This window comes from Cimex lectularius, unplaced genomic scaffold, assembly GCF_000648675.2.
Source record: "Cimex lectularius strain Harlan isolate CLEC.00 unplaced genomic scaffold, Clec_2.1 scaffold307, whole genome shotgun sequence".
NCBI classification, from domain to species: Eukaryota; Metazoa; Arthropoda; class Insecta; order Hemiptera; family Cimicidae; genus Cimex; species Cimex lectularius.
Window position 1 is genome coordinate 255,676 of NW_019394204.1, and position 21,270 is coordinate 276,945.

The 21,270-nt window shown below is 35.7% G+C and overlaps 5 protein-coding genes across 9 annotated transcripts in view; 3 read left to right on the top strand and 2 right to left on the bottom strand.

Annotated features, from left to right (window-relative positions):
- Positions 1-868, bottom strand: part of LOC106667472 (ribosomal protein S6 kinase 2 beta-like) — a 218,111-nt gene extending 217,243 nt beyond the window's left edge. For 2 of the 5 annotated variants that reach the window (XM_024230157.1, XM_024230156.1), the window contains exon 1: positions 234-868. The gene's annotated coding sequence lies outside the window, so the exon portion shown is untranslated. The remainder of the gene's footprint in view (positions 1-233) is intronic. The other 3 variants (XM_024230161.1, XM_024230158.1, XM_024230162.1) reach the window with 2 other exon arrangements.
- A 5,143-nt stretch (positions 869-6,011) lies between these two features.
- On the bottom strand, positions 6,012-12,541 carry LOC106667548 (SH3 domain-containing protein Dlish). The gene is made up of 7 exons (XM_014395562.2): positions 12,365-12,541; positions 9,027-9,223; positions 8,761-8,959; positions 8,009-8,151; positions 7,761-7,950; positions 7,544-7,698; positions 6,012-7,486 (listed from the first exon to the last, which is right to left on the bottom strand). The coding sequence occupies exons 1-7, from the start codon at positions 12,411-12,413 to the stop codon at positions 7,322-7,324; spliced, it is 1,098 nt and encodes a 365-aa protein (XP_014251048.1). The 5' UTR covers positions 12,414-12,541; the 3' UTR covers positions 6,012-7,321.
- LOC106667549 (ribosomal RNA small subunit methyltransferase NEP1) lies at positions 12,524-16,228 on the top strand. Its single transcript, XM_014395564.2, has 5 exons — positions 12,524-12,958; positions 15,421-15,573; positions 15,645-15,735; positions 15,789-15,997; positions 16,060-16,228. The coding sequence occupies exons 1-5, from the start codon at positions 12,824-12,826 to the stop codon at positions 16,171-16,173; spliced, it is 702 nt and encodes a 233-aa protein (XP_014251050.1). The 5' UTR covers positions 12,524-12,823; the 3' UTR covers positions 16,174-16,228.
- A 316-nt stretch (positions 16,229-16,544) lies between these two features.
- The window catches only part of LOC106667526 (peroxisomal targeting signal 2 receptor), an 85,806-nt gene continuing 81,080 nt past the window's right edge, over positions 16,545-21,270 (top strand). The window contains exon 1 of the mRNA XM_014395521.2: positions 16,545-16,629. The gene's annotated coding sequence lies outside the window, so the exon portion shown is untranslated. The remainder of the gene's footprint in view (positions 16,630-21,270) is intronic.
- LOC112126100 (putative GTP-binding protein 6) lies at positions 16,550-20,354 on the top strand. The gene is made up of 2 exons (XM_014395520.2): positions 16,550-16,629; positions 18,752-20,354. Exon 2 carries the CDS (start codon positions 18,855-18,857, stop codon positions 20,310-20,312), a length of 1,458 nt encoding a protein of 485 aa, XP_014251006.1. The 5' UTR covers positions 16,550-16,629; positions 18,752-18,854; the 3' UTR covers positions 20,313-20,354.

A 21,270-nucleotide genomic window follows, 5' to 3' on the forward strand; every position in this document is an offset into this window, starting at 1 on the left:
CTGCATGCAGATACATCTGTACATGGATATGTCTTATGATGGCTATTTAAACACACTCGCAAATTATCAGGGAACGCTTATTTATTAATTTGAGGATCGTTTTTAATTGGAAGCTCATTACAACGCACAAGGGGAGAGTTTTGTCAACAGCGATGGAGAGGCACGTACTTGTTCAAACCGTACAGACTGACACAAGCAACATTGAAACTTGTTTTTATTTAGATTATACTTACAGCATTGGAATCAGTACGGCTAGTTGGACGTTGGGTACTGAAATACGAAATATATTCGCGCGTTTTAACGCTTAGCGTCACAAGAATCAATCGCGTCGCGTCATAAGCGTCAATCGTGTCGCGTCACAGATGTCAATCGCGACGCGTCATAAGAATCAATCGCGTCGCGTCATAAGAATCATTCGCGTCGCGTCATAAGCGTCAAAAGCGTCACGTCACATGCGTCAAAAGCGTCAATCGCGTCGCGTCACATGCGTCAAAAGCGGTTAAGCCCTTATTTTGACTTTAAAAACACCTGCCCACCAATTCGTTCTCGCGTAACCTTGGTAAACAGTGCACACACGCACGGCCGTGGTAACATTTTCCTTGTTAAACTTTCGGACTGACCCCCAGCCATAACATATCCATGTCAAAAAAAACACTGTTCCTTTATCATACTTTTGAGGAAAATAAATGCATATCTCCTTCATCAGCTGTTTGAAACGATAATTAATTTTCAAAGATTAGCAAATACAGTCAACCCTCCTATAACGCGGTACTCTCAGAACGCGGTTTCTAACGCGGAGCTGAAATTGCGACAGCCCTCCCATAACGCGGTACTCTTACAGCGCGGTTTCCGTTTAACAGAATCCCATGTCCCTTCCACACAGCCTATGAATGACTCTAGTAACTAGATATTGTATGAGGTTTTAATGTAAGTTTTATTTTCCACGCAAAAGCACAGCCGAGATACATAAACAATCTGTTTATATAAACATGCCAGCTTATCTCATAGCCGTTTACGGCATCGGTTTCAGTCATCTCAGAGATCTTTCACAGTACATACGTTTTGTCGGTGACCAAGTCTTTCTAATCTCGATTTACAAGATGTGAAAAAAGGGCTAAATTTGGCTAAAGAATTAGAACTTCATTTCATTCAAACTGATCGTTCAACGGTGCGCAGCGCAAAGTTTAAAAGAGAGTTAAGAAATTGCTTAGCTCCCTATAGAGAGGTTTTAGTGGAGTTAGAAAAAAAAGCTACGATCGAAAACCAATGTGAAGAAGAACCAAGTGAGGAAGACATTTTGCCCATTAAAAGAAGACGAGTTAGGCGACTCATATCTGACAGCGAGGATGAGTGTTGAAAAATAAATAATTTTACAAAAGTCTTTCTTGTTTTTGTTGGAAAACAGTCTTTTAGTTTAGTTTTTGTTTCATTTTTTTTTTTTTATCAATCCTTATATGAACTTCAATTCAATAAAAATAATTCATAATTTATCTTGTCTTTTGTATTTATTGGTCTCCATATAACGCGGTACGAATGATGTGATTTGTACTAATTCCGAGTTTCTTATAGCGCAGTTTCCATACAACGCGGTAGACGGTTTCCATAGAACACGCTACGAATTAGCCTGGTTTGTACAATTAAATCCGAGTTTCTTATAGCGCGGTTTCCATATAACGCGGTACGCACTCACCGTGTTATAGGAGGGCTGACTGTATAAATATAATTATAATATATTTGGTAGGATAGGGGATGTGGTCCAATGTATGTTCTGGTGTTGAAACTACGTCAAGTTTTTCAATAGTTTGTAAAACGTGCCATTTATTTGTTGATCGGCAATATGGTTTCAAACATTCAGCTACAAAGCAGCTGTCTTAGACCCTACTGAACAATAACCAACTCATTGCTGTGCTCTGTTGAAATCCTCTGAATTGAAAAATATCACAAAGTTTAAAAGGTTGGCTCTGGGAAAATTATAGGTTGCATGCACATACCCGTCCACACTATTTCATGCCCATGTAGAGATCATAGTGCAAACTATTCATCATTTCTGCTGGGGTACTCCAAGGCTCTATTCATGAACCTTTACTCTTTCCATGTTTCTAAATGATCTTCCATTAGTTCTTAACTTCTCCCAATTTCATCTTTATGCTGATGACACCCAAAAAAAAAAAACTTGGAAAGTGCAAGGGATTCGTAATATATCTGTTCCATTTTGTCCCTCTGCGTTTTATAATCATCTATTGGCTTCTTAATGGATAGGCATAGCGCTCTCATTTCATTATAACGTTGTATGTATTTCTCAAAAACGCTTTCCAATCGTGAGATACGCGCTTGGAATAAGGAAGCTTTAGAATTATCATTGCGGGCAAGAAGACCGACATCTAATGTTTGTGTGATGCTTGCAGCTAATTCGTTCAGCTCTGCCTCAAGGTCTTCCATTTCACATTCACTGTCTTGAACGAATTTACGGCCTTTAGGCATAGTGTCGTATGTGATCCGGCCCGGAGGACCAAAAATGTTGGGTATTCAGCGACCTCTAGCGAGATCTATTTTACGACACTTTACCACTCAAATCACTCACCTGATTAGATCTAAAGCTTCTGTATATTAAAAATCCTTAAGATAGCTTTAATAGGCAATAACATGCAAAATAAAATGTTATCTAATAGAAATAACAAATATATTATAAGAAAAAGTTACGGCAAAGGTAAACAAAGTTAGTTTCTTATTGTAATAATAATACTATCAAATAAAATTATAGTATTAGTTTTAAATTAAAAAATTAATTAAACAGAGAAATAACGGAAGAGCTCTTCAATGAATTTAGAAAAGAAAGAAAAAGCTGTTAGAATGAAGATACAAAAAAAATATATATATTTAAATTAAACTAAAAGTTCACTTGTGAGTACGCTTGATGTATAGATGTGATGTGGAGCTGCGGTTGTGCGGGAAAGACTGATGAAGTCGGGTCCACTTATGCTGCGGTGCGAGGAGATGTCAGGCGTGCGGTCGTGGTGAATCAAGACGTAGATCACAACTGATTGTAGTGCGGCGGACGAATAATAATAATAACGCCCGTATTGTTGACAGAACAGAACGTTGAACTATCGAATTCACAATACAAAATAACTTATACAAAATTACTGCTTGAAACATCTAAATTTAAGAAACAGAGCGTATGCTGTCTTCTTGGCGGTTGAGACGCGACTCGTCCAGTTGACTGGGCTTGACCAAAAAAAAATGTGTTTCCATGGTAATGAAAAATACAAAACAATTCACCATAGCAACGGCGACGTATAAACACTGGTGCTCATGGCAACCGAAAGCATAACATTTGGTTCCCATAGCAACGGGAGGCGTAAACATTCGTTCCCCTTGGCAACGAGACCGAACAAACTCTTACTTTAATTAAAACAAAAATAAAATTTAAATTCAGGCGTAAACAATTGCTGTGATTTGAAATTCAAAATTTTGTAATGCATTTTCAAAAAATTGTATTTAATCTTTTCAATTCAATTTCTTCAGTACGGTATGTTCCATTTACCCAGACCTAAACATTCCTGCTCATCCTAATCAACTGTTAAATAATCTTTCCGACTCTTTCTATGAACCTTCTCTGAGGACTAGAACGGCGATAATCCTTCGACCAGATAGTTGGCTGGAACCGTCCCCCAGAAATGAGCGAAATAATGTTGGTACCAAAGGTACACTGCTTGGATTCAGTGAGTCGATTCACTATGTAGCAGTTGAAGGGACTCTGGTGCAGCAGGGTCAGGGCCGTTGTGTGGTGTAGGGACGATGGATACGTCCAGGACCGGGTGTGTGCCTATGTGCCCGTTGGTAGAGGTCCGGGGCCGTGGATACAGTGATTGAATCTGCAGCAATTGAAGGGACTCTGGTGCAGCGGGTCAGGGCCGTTGTTGTTCTGTGGTGTAGGGACAATGGATACTGCCGGGACCGTGTGTGCCCGTTAGTAGAGGTCCGGGGCCGTCGATTGACTCTGCAGCGGTTGAAAGGACTCTGGTGCAACAGTTGGCCAGAAGCAGTCAGCTGTGTTGAAAAGGCGAGTTCGAGGCTAATGCTGCAAGTATCCTTGTTGTCCATTAGTGATAGTTGGGAACTCGTCGGGGAGACGAATCCCAAGACTCAAGGAGTGCAGTGAAATCCCTTCGGAGAGATAAATCTGAAGCCAGTGTGGCAGTGCCCCTGCTTATATACGAAAGGACTCTACTCTGATTGGCTGCAGAGTGGAGGGTGAGACCATTCCAGAACTGGTGGTGGCACCTAGTGAGTACCGTGGTAACTGCAGAAGGCCACCACACACCGGTAATAATCAAGATTTCTCATTTACTAACGTTAGAAAATTTTCATTCAAAAAAGAAAAATTCAAATATAAAAACTGTTTGAAAATTTTTTCTTTGAGGAACTCGTCCCAGACAAAGAGAACTGCACACAAATGCTGTTTAATTCGATGACCAAATCCTAAACTATAAAAATAATATGGAGTAACATTAGGGATATAAGCAGGGAGAGGCAAGACGCATTTTCCTTACATTTCTTCTTATTTTTCTTGCATGACACAATAGCTTTACTCCAGTTGATCAAACATGGTTTTGTATTGAGAGTTCCATCCTGTTTTGTGTAAAATTCAGCATTATTGTCCTCTGGTTTTATAATTTTGTGGTAAATGGTTGAATCTTAATTTTTTTTAGAATCAAGCACCGAAACAAAATTTGTGTAGGAAAGAATAAGGGGAAATTTTAGGTTTACAAAAAAACCTTATTTAATTGCAAATATTTATCTAATTAACTTTCTTTTTAAATTAGTCCTGTTTTCAAAAGAAAAATTGTAAATAAATAAAAAAATAAAACTTATTTTCTTATACATATAAAACTATAAAGGTAGGTACAATAAGTTTCCATTTGAGTATTTTCTATAATAATCTACTTCGGTACATAGGTACAATTCCATTTTCTACATTAAAAAAGATATTTGGATATCTTAAAATTTAATGTTATAAGACAATAAAAATTATATATATATAAAAAATTTAACTATAAAATATTATTTATACACCCTAGGGGTAGATACATCCTATAAGAATTTTTTTAAAGTGTGGTAAGAAATGGTATCAAACATCTACAAATTGGACCTTATTAAAGCTAATGGCACGATGACTGCAAACGAAAAACCATTAAAAGTAACATAAAAATGAACACATTATTACTACAAATTACCATAGTAGAATATTTTTTCATACATCTTAACGAACTACAGAGGCGTTTGATCATAGATAAACAGTTCTTAAATAATACTGACCATTGAATAATTACAGCCGTTTAAACTGGAATGTTTTATTATTTACAGTGTAATTAAAATTAATATTGTACATTTTTATGATAAACTGAGATTATACTTGGCGATATTAATGATAAATAATTGTATAAAGTTGTTCATTGAATTTTGGCTTTATTGACAATGTTGATTTTGTTAAAAGAAAAAAAAAGCCCTTTCAGCACCATATTTATTTGCACAGGAGGTGTATCAGGATTTTGTGAAAAGACGAACTCGTACTATTTTCACTAGTATTATTAAGTATTGAACAGTGCAATATAATCTATAATTTTTAATCACTTTCAATTAATTAAGGTTTTTAGTTGAGATAAAAAACCTTAATTAATTGATCAAGTGGACCACAAAAACTAGTGAATTTATATTTTTAATTTTTATTATAGTTAAAAAAAACGAAGGGCTCATTTTTAAATTTGCGTCGCAGGTGATTTTAGGCTTCTTTTTGATTTGCATAGAGGTAAATTTTAACTTTTAAGGTGGCCATTCATGATCACTCCAAATGAAACTGCGCCGAGCCATATAGTCCCATTTGGCGTGCCTGAAATTTGAGGGGTATTCACGACCACACCACATCTAGTCACTCCGGTCGTCATTTAGTGAATTATTTCCTCAAAATAGAACAATCTCTTGTACTATGCCGCTGTTTGTTTATATATATATATATATAAAGCAAAAACCCGAAGAGGAAATGGTGTATGAAGTGGCTCCTGAATAGAAGCCAAATATCCCCATCAATTTGGTGAAAGAGCTTTCACTTGAACCCGCTGATTGGAAGAACATTTAAGGATGAATTAAACGTCTTATTTATATTTACTCCAGCTTGTTAGCCCCTTGATTAGAAAACAAGACAGTCATGACAGATAGCATCACTACACATGAAAGATTGGCAGCCACATTATGATTTCTCACTACAGGTATGAACTACAAAGAACTTAACTTCTCTACATGATTTCTGCTCAGCGCTTAGGGGTTATGTATTTGTATCCTTTATTTTGAAAATGTCAACCAACTGGTCAAGGGCTGAATTTCTTTTATTTCTATCTACCCAGCCGCCAGTTTAGTTTTGCTATTGACGTGATGTTTGGAACGTCACGAATGTTTTGAGGCCACCTTTTTCAAACGAGTGTCACCAAGTAACCAACGTTTCAGTTTTTGACATGTATAAAGTAGTTCTTGTACTATGCATGGGTATAGCAGTGTAAATAATACTACGTTTGTTTTGAAGTGGATAAGACAACAATAACGGTGGTCTTTCTTTAAATAATGTGGGATTATAGCCGAGTCTTACAGTACTTGGCATTACCTTACGAACCAGCAAGTCTTATATATTTTATATACTTTATAAATGTCTAAAAGATCTAGCAAGTAGTAATGAAAAATATTGATTATGACAGCGCTTCAGACAGTGGAAGAAAAATCATCGCAGCAAAGAAATGGCTTAAAGGTTTTAATATTACCAGTGATGATAAACTAAATATTAATGAAAATGAAAGCCATTCCACAAAAAGTAAAATTTAGATCGCAATCATGAAACCCTTATTGTTATTAATTATTTTGAATGATTCTTTACCGATAAATTTGCATTTCAAATTTGAATGTCACTCAGAGGGGATCAATTATATGATTTTTGTTGACCCCCAAGGAAACTTCATTTGGAACATTAGAACCCAGCCATACTTAAAGATAGCAAAACTAAATAGATTTTCTGCTTTGTTGAACAACTTCAACTGCAAAGGTTTAAGGTTTTTTTTCTTAAATTGAAATAGCGAATAATATAAATCGATAATAAAATATAATAAATACTTAAATATACTCCCTGGCACCAGTTCTTTTTAAATAGATGTAATGGCAACTGAATGTACTAAAATTTACGTTATTAAACCTATACATCTTAACGATTAGAAATTATTAGTGGAATGTTTTTTTTTGTACAGCACTAGGTTACTCAATGTTAAGTGTTTTGAAAGGGTTAGAGGCTTGTCATCGCAGGGGGTCTTGCGTAAGCTTTGGGTATGAACCCGTACTTCCTTGTTTTGGGTGCATACGCCCAAAGCCAGCCATCGACAGTTTGATTGTTTAAATCGGCATAAATCCAGTCGCCGCGCCTTACAGACAGATCATCCGGGGCCTGAGCCTTAAAGAAAAAGCAATATTAAGTAAAACTTTTTTTTGTGTGTGTGTTAACAATTACCTTGTAATCGTATAACATAACAAGCTCCGTTCCATGGTATCGAAGATCATCGTTTGCTGCTGGAGTCATAGGATGAGCGGCACCTTGGGTCGATGCCGCTCCATTTACATTAGCATTTCGAACATTCTGATTGTTGTTCATTTGATTTATGTGACCTAAAAGGAAAATTTTGTTTAAAACATTTCTTTTTCAAAGTTTTTTAAATTATAGTACATACCTTGAATAACATCTGCAGGGTACACGAAGCCACTAGGAACAAAACCTTCTTGCCCATCAGACCTAATAACCCAAAACCAATCTGGATCTTCGCGGTTCAAGACTGTTACAAACTCACCCCTTTCAACACTAACATCATTTTCATCTCTAGCTATAAAAGTATATAAGACTACAAACCGTCCTGAGGGATCCTGCAAACAAAAAATTATAGAGATACTCGTAGTGTTTTTTTTTGTTTATGAAAATAACCTTAAAAAATGGGTGAACGTCTGGTTGTGAGGAAGATGCGCTGTGCAAAGATGCCTGAGAGCTTGTTATATTTTGAGTTTGCTGATTCGTGGATGTTCCAACCTTTTTCCCATAGCTTTCACAATCAGATGTCTCACCACCACCTAAACAACATCAAACTAAAAATCTAGCTTTTTTCGTAAACACGAGCATAAAACACAAGAAAGCACAACAAATAAACAAAGTAAAAATAAATGAATAAATAATTTTTTTTTTAAATTGTCGCCAAATTTGGGAATAAAGCTTTGAGGTTAAAAATCAAACGCCATGCCTCAAATAAAACAGAGATGAGCTGATTTAGAATTTTTAAAGCACACGTAACTGTTTAACACAAGGTTGAATTACTAAAACCATCAAATAAAAGTTCAAAGAATTTATAGAAATTTTCTCTAGCTTACACGAAACTAATTCTTACAATTTGACAAGTATGTTCAAAAGTCTGGTTTAAATTTATACAAATGAGGACTCAAAAATTGTAATATGTACAACATGCACAGTGCACACGAAACATTAAAAAAAACATGCTGCAAAACATAAATAAGACAGAACACACTTCAATTCATTCAAATCATACCTCCATGAGACAACAGAGCTGAGCTCGAGACAACCCTGAAAATTGATATGATGAAAAAACTCCATCTTTTACAAAAATCGAGATTATTTACCCTGATTGATATTAAAATAAAGAGAATAATATTTAAAAATGATTTTACCAGGTCTTGTATCGACTGGAGTTTCGGCATCTCCATCAGCGATGTTACGAGGTAGTTTCTTTTTGACATTGTTCAGGGCTAGCTCTCCGAGTTGAGAGTTGAAAGGCGTACAGTATGAATGTGGTATAAACCCTTCTTGTCGACTCTCAGCAGCGATGACGTACACCCAATCGTTCTCACGGTATAAAATATTAACAACCTGGATCAAAACAATTCGGTTTTTTTTTTTTTTTTGTAATAAGCGTTAAAAACAATTTAGATATTACCTGACCCCTTTTCACTTCTAATTCATCGTCTACGCATGGTGTGAAGTCGTGCAGGACGACCATCTTGCTATCTGGGGAGAGGCCATTTTCCTTTTCAATACCAACCCGTACAAGCGTCTCGATTGAGGCACTACCGGTGATCCGGCCCATCCCTGGCGCCCGCACGACATCTTTCTCCAATTCACCAGTGGAGCCAGCTTGCAATATAAAGTACAATATTAATTTAAAGTGTTTTAAGTAAAAAAAATCATCGAATGGTAATTTTTGAAAGTTTTATTTAACAACCAATTCTGGTATTTCCAACCACAAAAAAAAATAAATAAATAAAATAATACAATAAAAATAAAATTTATTTATAATATGATTAACCATTAATTTTAGGGTGTTGTAAGAGGCACAAACCTGTGTTACACCTGACGTAGGACAGATCAAAAAATTAATTAATTATTAATCAGAGAGAGGGAGAAAGAGTGAGAGGGGGAGAGGGTGATGGAGAGTGAGAGGGAGGGAGATGGAGGGAGGGAGAGAAAGAGAGAGGGAGGGAGGGAGAGANAGAGAGAGAGAGAGAGAGAGAGAGAGAGAGAGAGAGAGAGAGAGAGAGAGAGAGAGAACCAGATAACTAACAGAAGAAATGAATCAATTTACATTAAAGTATTGATGTAATGTAGATTGATTTCTGAAAATGTACTACCAAAATGATCCTATAAGAGTGTGGATAAGTAACTTGGGGATTGGGGATCACTGTGAATGAGTGGTTAAGACGTCTGACATATTGCTAGCAGCTCTGTGTAAAATGAGAATACAATGAAATATTGTATGAGTGCATATGTATTTGCAGGGCAAAGAAGAAAAAAAAAATATATATATAAATTTTAAATGACTGTTGTTCCAGATATCTTGTATCAGAGCTTTTCCTCTCCGAGGAGTAGGAATCTCAGCCTACATAAGCCATCGCACCAACAGAGAACATGTTCCACTGTATTTTTTTCTAATTGCCAATAGATATTGAAGATGCAATAGAGAAAATTGCAGATGAACAGGTTTGCCACTCTGCATAAATGCCTCCAGAGTCTGCTGTGTCCAATTAGCAGACCAACTATTATTCTGGTCCTAACACATCCTAGATTTAGTAGTTCTGCGATGGTCCTATGATGAGCATTTTTGTATGCCTCTTTCCTGCATTCCCATTGAACAGAGGACTTATATTTAATCAGTTGTCAGATGGATCCAAATTTTTGGTATGTCATAAAAGAGCTCAGAGCCAATAGGTTTGTTAATCTTTCAAATCTGCTTATTGACAATATTGACCTAGACTAATCTGCACTTTTTGTTTTTTGTTTGTCACTTTTTTTAAGGCAAAAACTACCAAGAATCATACGACTGCCTTGAAAATATGTCCGGCTTTCTATATAACATTTAAACGTGAAAGTTATATTTTGTTTATTACGCGGGATTCATAGAGGAAGCCAAATAATTTCTCGATGATACTAAAGTTGACACCTAGTATTTATTAGGGCTATTTTTTAGGCATTTATTTATGGCTAGTAGTTAAGCTGTAAAATTACTACAGACCGTTGGCAAAGAGGACATCATTTTCCTATTGTTACAGACAAACACGGCATCAATGCCATCATTCCCTTTTGACCCATCTGTAAGTATCACAGGGGCAATGAAAACAACCCCTACAAATGCATGAAATTCTGCTAAACCTACTTCCACTGTAAATATTTATACAAGGAGAGGCTAGGAAAAGCTCATTTAGGCTCCAGAACAATCAAATTGGATAAGAACTTAACAATTCGGGCATATAACCATAATTATCGAAATCAAATACTCATTCTTAGAAATGGGGACTGACTATCTGATCCTGAAAACATTATTTACATCCTAGTCTACCCTAAAGTCTCAATGGACTATAAAGAAGAGGAAGACCACAAAAGAGCATCAGATACAATGATGTGATATACAGGTGGCTCCAAAACAAACGAAGGAACTGGATCGGGCATTTTCTGTACAAGCCCAAACATGAACAATCAAACTCAGCAGAAATGCCATCAATGCTTGTGCCCTGGGAAATCTTCAAAGAGGTTACACTGGCGCAAAAGTCCTCATAAGTTCTGATAGCCAAGCAGCCATTAGAATGTAAAACAATCATATCAAACTTAGTCAGTGAATGTATCCAACATCTCCAAAACCTGGGGAAACATAACAACCTGATGATATCTTGGGTGCCAGGGCACAGAGGAATTTTGGATAACGAGAAAGCAGACAGACTGGCCAGAGGAGGATCTGCAAGGCCATAGGCCCCGAGTCTATATAGAATCCTCCAGCGCAGAATGGATCCAAACAAAACAAAAGGAGAAGTGGATGAACTATAGCGGCACTAGACATAGTAAACGTATGATGAAACACCCTCACCAAGACTGGCAAAATCACCGCGGCAATTGGAGATGGGTAGACTGAGAGGATTGGTAGGATTACTAACCGATCACTGGCACCTGAGAAAACATCTACATAACATATGCATATTCAACGATGATCCCATCTACAGATTATGTAATGAGGAGGAGGAAACAGCCACCCATATCATCTTCGAATGCGAAGCAAGAACTCAATGGAGATTTAACCTAACATTTGAAAAAAAAATCTTGGGAATGAAATTGTAGCAGCGACAGCTAATGACCTTATACTTCAAAGGAGAAGGATTGATTCTATTGCACTGAACTAAGGAACAAGGAAGGCACAATAAGCCAGAAGGCTGCAGTGCCTGGGGAGTGCAAACCCCGCTTCCTAGTACCCTTATTACGTTACCATACCCATCAATAAATACTAAAGTTGATCCCTTATTTTAACTTAAGAAATTATTCTCTATACACGCAATCTGAGGTGGTTCTTTGGGAAAACGACTCAATGAGAGATCTATGCTAGAGATGGCATTAGCGATGGAGGTATAGGGAATGTGAGCTTTTTTGAATTTTTGGAAATGTAATTGAACGGTTTTCATTAAAAAAAGCTGAAACTAATGGCAAAGTGATGTCCAGTAGTTGTCACATTCCATTCTGCATAAGGAATGGGTTTGGATTATTAATAAATAGTTGTTAATAAGAATTAAGAATAGACATATCAAGAAATTAAAGGAGATACGAAAAAACATTTTTTGGATTTAGCCCAAGGCCGAATTTATGTTTAAAAATCTTGTATTATTAAAATGTAATAATCAATCTTAGCATTTGGACCAGATTATGTAAACGTGTTATTGTTTATTTACATAACGCTGAATCAAGGTATTTTCACACATATGTAAAATGTAAATAATAAATATTTGAATGTAATTTTACCTTTCTTCTTCTTCCCTCTCCTTATCCTCACAGGGCATAGAAATGCCATTTCGGCAGCTACATCTCACTGAATGGTAAATAATTGTAAATTAAGGCCATTACCCCCAAACTTAAAATGATATGTACAAAATCGTTGGAATTCCAATCCCCTGGGAGGAAAGACTGCCTCGGGGCTCGAGTGGCGAGCTGACTGTAACCAGTCGGACGGGTGAGGGGAGATATTCTTTCAACAGGAAACTCCGTGGGAAAAGTAAGAAAATGGAAAATGCAAATACCGTGGAAATGGGTAAAATCGACGGTTGAAAAATAACTTGTTGATCCAGCCGATTTTCCACTGGTTGTCATAAGGTGAAAGCCACATCGCCGTGGCAGTGGAAAGTTGTCTGTGGGTCCGCGGGGTTTCTTCTGTTGACTGTTGACACGAGAGGTTACCACGTGTCGAATTGGACAGTGGTCGAAATGGGCAGGAAAAGGAAAAACGACGAATACGAATACGACCCAGTGCCGAAACATTTAGCCGTCGCGGGACATCTCAGAAATCAGGAAAAGCGGCTGATCGTCGTTCTGGAAAATGCACAGCTAGAAACAGTGAAGGTGGGCTGTCTTTGATGCCTTGTTTAACACCGTTGCGTTACAGTATTTGTTGCACCAGTCAACTAACAAACATGTTTTCTGATCAATACATGCTCACATTTTTCTCAATTGACGAGTTGTTTAACAACATTAATTTGATGCACCAGCTAACTAACAAACATGTTTTCTGATCAATACAGGCCCATATTTATCTCTATTTACTAATATCATCTATAATTTATCTGATATTTTCTTTATATTAGAAGGTCTAGGTTGGTTGTCAAGTTGTTTAACAACATTAATTTCCAGTATTAATTTGATGCACCTGTTAACTAACAAACATGTTTTCTGATCATTACAGGCTCATATTTATCTATTTACTAATATCTATAATTTATCTGATATTTTCTTTATATTAGAAGGTCTAGGTTGGGTGTCATGCTGTTTAGCAACATTAATTTTCAGTATTAATTTGATGCTCCAGTTAACTTCAAACATGTTTTCTGACCAATACATGCTCACATTTTTCTCAATTGACTAATATGATCTATATTTTGTTCTTCTTTCTATATTTGTCTGATATTTTCGTTATATTAGAAGGTCTACAATTTATTTGATATTTTCTTTATATTAGACAGTCTAGGTTGGTTGTCAAGTTGTTTAACAACATTAATTTCCAGTATTAATTTGATGCACCAGTTAACTTCAAACATGTTTTCTGACCAATACAGGCTTATATTTATCTCTTTTTACTAATACCTTCTACAATTTATCTAATATTTTCTTTATATTGGAAGGACTAGGTTGGTTGGCAAGTTGTTTAACAACATTAATTTGATGCACCAGTTAACTTCAAACATGTTTTCTGATCAATACATGCTCACATTTTTCTCAATTGACGAGTTGTTTAACAACATTAATTTCCAGTATTAATTTGATGCACCAGTTAACTTCAAACATGTTTTCTGATCAATAAATGCTCACATTTTTCTCTATTTACTAATATTATCTACAATTCATCTCGTATTTTCTTTATATTAGACGGTCTAGGTTGGTTCCAGCCTCCTCAGTAAGTCGTAGTTACTGTGAGTAGGAACTATCGTTTTAAAAAGGATTGAACACCGCACTCACTCCATCATTCTTCAGGCCTAGGTTGGTTGGCAAGTTGTTTAACAACATTAATTTGATGCACCAGTTAACTTCAAACATGTTTTCTGATCAATACATGCTCACATTTTTCTCAATTGACGAGTTGTTTAACAACATTAATTTCCAGTATTAATTTGATGCACCAGTTAACTTCAAACATGTTTTCTGACCAATACAGGCTTATATTTATCTCTTTTTACTAATACCTTCTACAATTTATCTAATATTTTCTTTATATTGGAAGGACTAGGTTGGTTGTCAAGTTCGTTGTCACTATTAAGTTCCTGTATTAATCTGATGCATCAGTTAATTTCCAAACATGTTTTCTGATTAACACATGCTCATATTTTTCTCTATTTACTAATATAATCTGCAGTTTATATATTTTTTTATATTGGAAAGTCTAGGTTGGTCGTCAAGTTCTGTAACTCATGTTCCAGTATTAATTTGTTGTGCCAGTTACTAACAAACATGCTTTCTCATCAATACTGGCTCACATTTTTTTCTCTATGTGCTAATATAATCTGCAATTTATATATTTTCTTTATATTAAAAGGTATTGGCAAGTTCTTTAACACCATTAGATTCTAGTGCGAACTTTTTGAGCCAACTAAAACGTTTTTTTCTCTCTTCTTTTTCAATACTGTCCCTTATATTTTCTGTTCACGAATAACATTTACAAATTATCTCATTCACTTTATATTGGAAACTGTGTAAATTGTCATGTTTTTGAACACTGTATGTTGTACAAGGATGAAGTATCCTATTAAATATGCTTTTTCTTCAACCCATGGATTCTCTATCTGCTAAGCTGCCATGCGTATCTTTATTCGAACTAATTCACCTGGTTTTTCACCCTCATATCTCTGTTTCCTTTTAAGGTGAGCTTTTGAAATTTGAAACATAAATTAAGCTTAAGTCGTTTAGGACATTGTAAAAATTTGAGAATTTAATAGTAATCCTTATCGAAAATGGAAGAATTTCACAATTTGAATTTTTATTACTGACTGACTCACTGATCATCAAAATTGTAAGGTATTTCCCAAATTCGGTTAAAAGTATATTTTATTTCCATTTTATTGCTTCTTCAGGTTCTAACAACGTACTGACTTACCGTTGGAAAGAGAAATTGATTCCACAAGTTGCCTAGTATGAAACCAGCTATCTTCACACAGCAGTCAACTAGTTGATTTGATTTCATTTTTCTAGGTTGTCACAAAAAGTCCTTGCACATAACTGCTGAAAACCTTTTTATAAAAGCATTTTTGTCATATTTATGATTTGAAAATTTTTATCCTATGAAATACAAGATTTATAATAAAGTTTTTTTCCAGACTGGGCATGGATTTGAACTTCTAAACAGCGATGATCATGTTGGCATACTTAGTAAAAACGACCGAGCACCTGGAGACTGCAGACCTGACATAGTGCACCAATGTCTGTTAATGCTCATGGACAGTCCTCTGAATCGGGCCGGGTTATTACAAGTATAAATATTTTTGTTTTCCTATCAACATACATATATTGAATACTAATAAAATATGTTAAAATGTTTTAGGTGTACGTTCACACAGAAAAAAATGTCCTAATTGAAATCAACCCCCAAACAAGGATCCCTCGGACTTTTAAAAGATTCGCTGGACTGATGGGTAATAATTCAATAAGCAACTGTTCCATGTGTGTTTTATATTGACTTTTACAGTCCAGCTCCTACACAAATTCAACATCAGGACGTCTAAAGGAGGCATGAAGCTGTTAAAAGTCATCAAAAACCCCGTCACAGAACATTTGCCAGTTGGTTGTAAAAAAATAGGCACTTCCTTTTCATCGAAGAAGGTAGTTCACCCGAGAAGTCTAGTTCCCCATGATGAACCGCTTACCATCGTAGTCGGCGCAAAGGCTCATGGACAGGCAAATAAATACAATATTTTATTAATGAATTTAAAGTTTATTTTCAATATTTTGAATTTCAGGCTTCGCCGGAATACATAGAAGACACTATATCGATTAGCAACTATCCTCTATCAGCTGCTCTGACTTGCACCAAACTCTGTTCAGCATTTGAAGAAGTTTGGAACGTCACATAACATTTTTAGTTTTAATTTTTCCACTGTAAATTATATAATTTTTGTGTATATATGATTTTAAAATTTTGTAATAAAACCAATGTTTTATTTTAATGTTAGAAAATAAACAAAAAATTTGTTTAATTTTTTTTTCTAAATTACAACTCATTTAAATATTTGTCATCACCAAAGAATTTTTATATCAAACTGTGACCATACGCCTATGTACAAAATTGAACTTATACTAATCGCAGAAAGTCTAAGTCTAAATTTAATTTAATTTTCATAAATTTAATAAATGTTTATAAGTCAATTATTCATTTATTTTGAACAATTGGGTAAAATATATTTTTTTGCCTTGTATGGCAATTGCTCTGATATGGTCCGTAGCTGGAGGTTTTAACCATGGTTTCCCCGAGTCTTCAAAGCACTTGTTTATCAGTTTAGTTTCGTGCTTATTGACCTGCTTTTATTAATGTAAGTATTGCTTTTTTTGGTCAATTTTCCCTTATACAACCCCGATTAATTGGGTTTTAAGAGAATAACGCGTTAAATTAAAAAATAAAAGGTCACGCACGAATACCCGTTGACTTGGCTTATCACGTGTTAAGTCAGTAATGACCAAATTGGACGAATTTATTATGAACCATTTTAAAACCACGTAAAAAATTGTGCTTACAGAAAGGTTTTGGGGCGATATTCTAACTACAAACCTTTTGTTTGATCTTTATTTAATACTAAAATGATAGTAAATAAACAATAATTATATAATACTTATTGTATAAAAAAAAATTAGTTTGATTTCTGATTCTGCATATGTTTTAATGTAAAGAATTCCATGTTTCATCAATTTAAATTTTTTTTATCTACAAGGTTTTTCTCTGATATGACACTTTTCCTTTTATCTTTTGTCTGGAACCCTTTTGCTAACATTTAGAACAAATAATTTACATAAAATGCATTTACAAACTAGATTTGTTCAAATTAGTCTTACATATATGTCTACGGAAAGGGAAATTAATTATTTTATTTGTATTATATTGAATTAGTTGTGAATATCCTCGTCTCACTTCACTAAAATTCTCTTGAATAACTTTACCTTCTGTATTTATTTTGTTTATTATGTATTTAGCCTGTTTTATGAATTCACTACACATTTTCCAGTAGGTACTCCACTTGAAGCTCAGATTGACTCTGTCGTGGCTATCCCATGTCCCCAGTTCTACTTCAAAGCATCTTTAGTGTCTTCTGCCCTGTTCTTTTCTTAATGTACTCGTATAATCTTCTTAAGTATGTCTTTTGGTATAATTTGCATTTTTTTAATGACGTCATGTAAAAGCACGTGATTGATTGTGCTTCTATGTTTCAGAATTGAGTGTGTTGTTTTCGTTGGAGTACTAAATTAAAGAAACAGCTTAATTTTTTAAATATATTACATTTAAATGATTATATGATTTATTTTACCATGCAAAGTTAGATCTCGGACGTAAGGAGACGTCCTAAGAGGACCTCTTAATTTATAGAGAGGGGAAATATACAAGAGAGGAAAAGAGAGAGATAGTTGTGTTTATAGAAAGGTGGGTAATTAGATAGAAAAGGGAGTTAAATGGGTCATATAGATACATACATAGAGAGAGAGAGAGAGAGAGAGGGATAGAGGGGGAGGAGAGAGGGAGGGAGAGAGAGAAGAGAGAGAGAGAGCTGTGTAAGTACATAGATAGAGAGAGAGAGGGATAGAGTGATGGGTACAGAGATAGAGAGAGAGAGAGAGCGGGAGATGGTTTACATGGGTAGATAGATAGAGAGATAGAAAAAGAGAGAAAGGGAGTTCGGAGGCTAGGTAGATAGATAAAGAGAGAGAGGGAGAGGAGAAGAGAGAGATAGAGAGCGATATATAGATAGATATTGCTTTCTTCCAACTAACTACTCCGGAGTCAGGTTGCTTGAAGTGCAGCCTTATACGGGTGATAAACTCAATCTAAATCTAATAAATTATGAAGCCGATGAACCACCAATTAAATGAAATATATTTTTCAAAACTTATTGTGTTGCTTTAATCTTGTCCGCCAGGTTTTTTATACTTCTTCTACTTCCAATAAATACTCTTTTTAGTAGTACTATGGTCACAGTATCTATCTGACCATTTCCTGACCCAGAAAGAACTGATCATAACGGAGGATTTTTAATTATGAACTCATTTAAATTTATTTTTCATTAATCTATTTATGTTTAGTGGTATAATTGACAATATTATTTAATTTATTATTCTTTTTATGTAAGGTGTTGGTTGAGATGGAAAAGCTAGTGTCACGAGCGGGATTCGAACCCACGACCTTCGGCTCAATACGCCGTTGCTCTAACCACTTGAGCGCTATCGTGACTTCGATCTACCCGGACACCAACTCCGCAACCAAGTGGTGAGAGCAGCGGCGTATTGAGCTGAAGGTCGTGCGTTCGAATCCCGCTCGTGCCATTAGCTTTTTCATCTCAACCAAGACCTTACATTATTATTTTTCATTGTTGTATTACTTTTATTGATCTTTGAGATTTATGTTTAGTATATCTTATACTGATCAATTTTTTTTTTTTTTTGTTCTAGGTAAGTTTCAATCTACCTTGAATCCAAATGCATATCTTCGAATTGTATTTTTGGTAATAGACTTTATGATATAGCATAATCAGCTTATTTTTTAAATGTAATTATGAATTTATTGAAGCTTTGTAATAAGGAAAAATGTTTCGAATCTTCAAAGCGATTTTTTTCCATTGGTAAAAAGTTGTTTTCAAATGGCGAAGTCGATAGTGGTAGGAGAGACGTCTTGGACGACTTTGAGTCCACTGTCGAAAATCTTGTTCCAAGGAATCAGAGGATAACCGGAACTCCTCATCAGGTTTTTATAATCCAGCCTTACATCAAATGGGGCCCGCAGAAGTTGAGAAACACCACACCGGAGCTGCAACTGGAGGAAAGCGTTGCGCTCGTCAAGACGCTTCCCGGCTGGAAAGTCGTTGATACGAAAATCATGTCAACCATAAGTTTCGATAAAAAAGCCTTTTTCAATTCTGGCAATCTTACCATGCTCTCACAATTGGTGAACAAACGAAAAGAGATCACGGCCGTATTTATCAACGTCAAGCACCTTCAGCTGCACCAACACTTAGCTTTGGAAAACACCTTTGGCATTCCTGTTTTCGACAGGTATGGTATCGTTATCAATATATTCAAAAGGCATGCTAAAACTAAAGAAGCCAAGTTGCAAGTCGCTTTAGCCCAGTTACCTTATTTTTGGTCGAGGATTAAAGGGATTCACAACGAGGAAGAGTCGTTCACGCCGAACGTCGGCATCGGGTCAGAGACCTTCCAGCATATACGCCTCCGTTTGTTGAAAGAGCAAGAGAGTAAAATCAAAAAAGAACTTTCAACTTTGGCCAAAAGCAGAGTTATTCTCAGGAGCAAAAGGAAAGAGATGAAATTACCGACAGTCGCGATTGTCGGGTATACAAACGCCGGTAAAACTTCACTTATAAAATGCCTCACTGAGAGCGAGTCTTTAGAACCGGAGGACAAGCTCTTCGCCACTCTTGACGTGACCGTCCACGAAGGAATGCTTGACAACAGGCTGAAAGTGCTGTACGTCGATACGATCGGTTTCATATCTGACGTGCCGTCGAACCTAATCGAACCGTTCGTCGTGACTTTGGAAGACGCCGTTCAAGCCGACCTCATCGTCCACGTCCAAGACGTGAGCCATCCTGACAGAAAAGCGCAATACGATGAGGTCGTACGGACCATAAATAGCCTCGACGTTTCGGAAAAAGTCATGAACAATATCATCACAGTCTGCAATAAATGCGACAGAGTTGACGACATCGATGCTATCAGTGATGATAGCGTGATTTACACGTCTTGCAAGGACGGAACCGGATTGGACGAGCTTAAAGCTACAATCGAAAGGAGATTATTCGCGACTACTGATTTGGCTAAGATGAAAATCCGGGTTTCATCCGGTAGCGAAGAATATCATTGGCTGTTCAAAGAAGCCGCAGTGTCGGACGTAGTCCCGGATGAGAAAGATCAACAATTTGTCCTTTTGACTGTAACCATACACAAAGTTAAATTAGCTAAATTCAAACATAAATTTATCAAGCAGAAAAATTAATTTGTTTGAAAAACTATATTGTATATAAATGTTTATTTATAAGTGATAATTTTCTCTTATTATTTTTATTATTTCCTAAATCTGCTTCTAAGTGAAAAATCTTCACTTTCTATTGATCGAAAAAAGCTTAGATTTAAGTACTTAATAAATGATAAATACAAGTACCTTACTGTCTGATTTATCTGAAAAGACTTTAATCACATGTCAGAACTACAACAATAAGGGGTGTTTTCCTCCCCTAAATATACCATATTTTGTTTCACAGGTCATCGTCATACATGCCATGATTCAATGCGTCGTTATTTTAAGCGGCGAACATTTGTCAAATTGTATAATTTTCTAAGGACTTTATTTTCAAATTGACCGGAATGTAGAATAATCAGATGTCACTATTTAAAGGATGTAAGCAGGGAGAGGCAAGAGACGCCGATCTTCCATTTCAGCAAATTTAGCTATTTCAAACGCGAACGATGTGCCGAAGCGTACACAAAAATTAATTTACCTAAACATAAGATTACAAATTTTTACCTGTTTTCCTCCTCTAAATATACCATATTTTGTTTCACAGGGTGATACATGATCGTCATATATGCCATGATTCATTTCGTCGCTATTTTTTTCGTCATAAGCGAACATTTCGATTTGTCAAATTGTATAATTTTCTAAGGACCTCATTTTCAAATTGACCGGAAAATAGTATAATAAGTCACTTCTTCTGGGATGTAAACAGGTAGAGGCAAGACGTCGGCTTACATTTTACAAGCATCATTGGTTTATTGTACTGCTTTATTTTCTGTTCATCAGTGAGGAGTGTTTTGCTTTTTATGTACTACAAAAGTCGTGCATGAATTTGTATAAAACAGGAATTTCACACTTCAAAAAAATTTCATTTAATAGTTTTAATTTGTTGACGATTTTTAAGGTCTTAAGAAAGCTTTTCGCACTTTTGCATAATCTG

Coding starts and splice junctions, on each gene's coding strand:
- LOC112126100 (XM_014395520.2), top strand. CDS start 18,855: ATGAATTTATTGAAGCTTTGTAATAAGGAAAAATGTTTCGAATCTTCA.
- LOC106667549 (XM_014395564.2), top strand. CDS start 12,824: ATGGGCAGGAAAAGGAAAAACGACGAATACGAATACGACCCAGTGCCG. Junction 15,574..15,644: donor ATCGGGCCGGGTTATTACAA/GTATAAATATTT, acceptor AAAATGTTTTAG/GTGTACGTTCACACAGAAAA. Junction 15,998..16,059: donor GCGCAAAGGCTCATGGACAG/GCAAATAAATAC, acceptor TTTGAATTTCAG/GCTTCGCCGGAATACATAGA.
- LOC106667548 (XM_014395562.2), bottom strand. CDS start 12,413: ATGGCATTTCTATGCCCTGTGAGGATAAGGAGAGGGAAGAAGAAGAAA. Junction 9,224..12,364: donor GAGAGGGAAGAAGAAGAAAG/GTAAAATTACAT, acceptor TTATATTGCAAG/CTGGCTCCACTGGTGAATTG. Junction 7,951..8,008: donor ACGTTCACCCATTTTTTAAG/GTTATTTTCATA, acceptor TTTTGTTTGCAG/GATCCCTCAGGACGGTTTGT.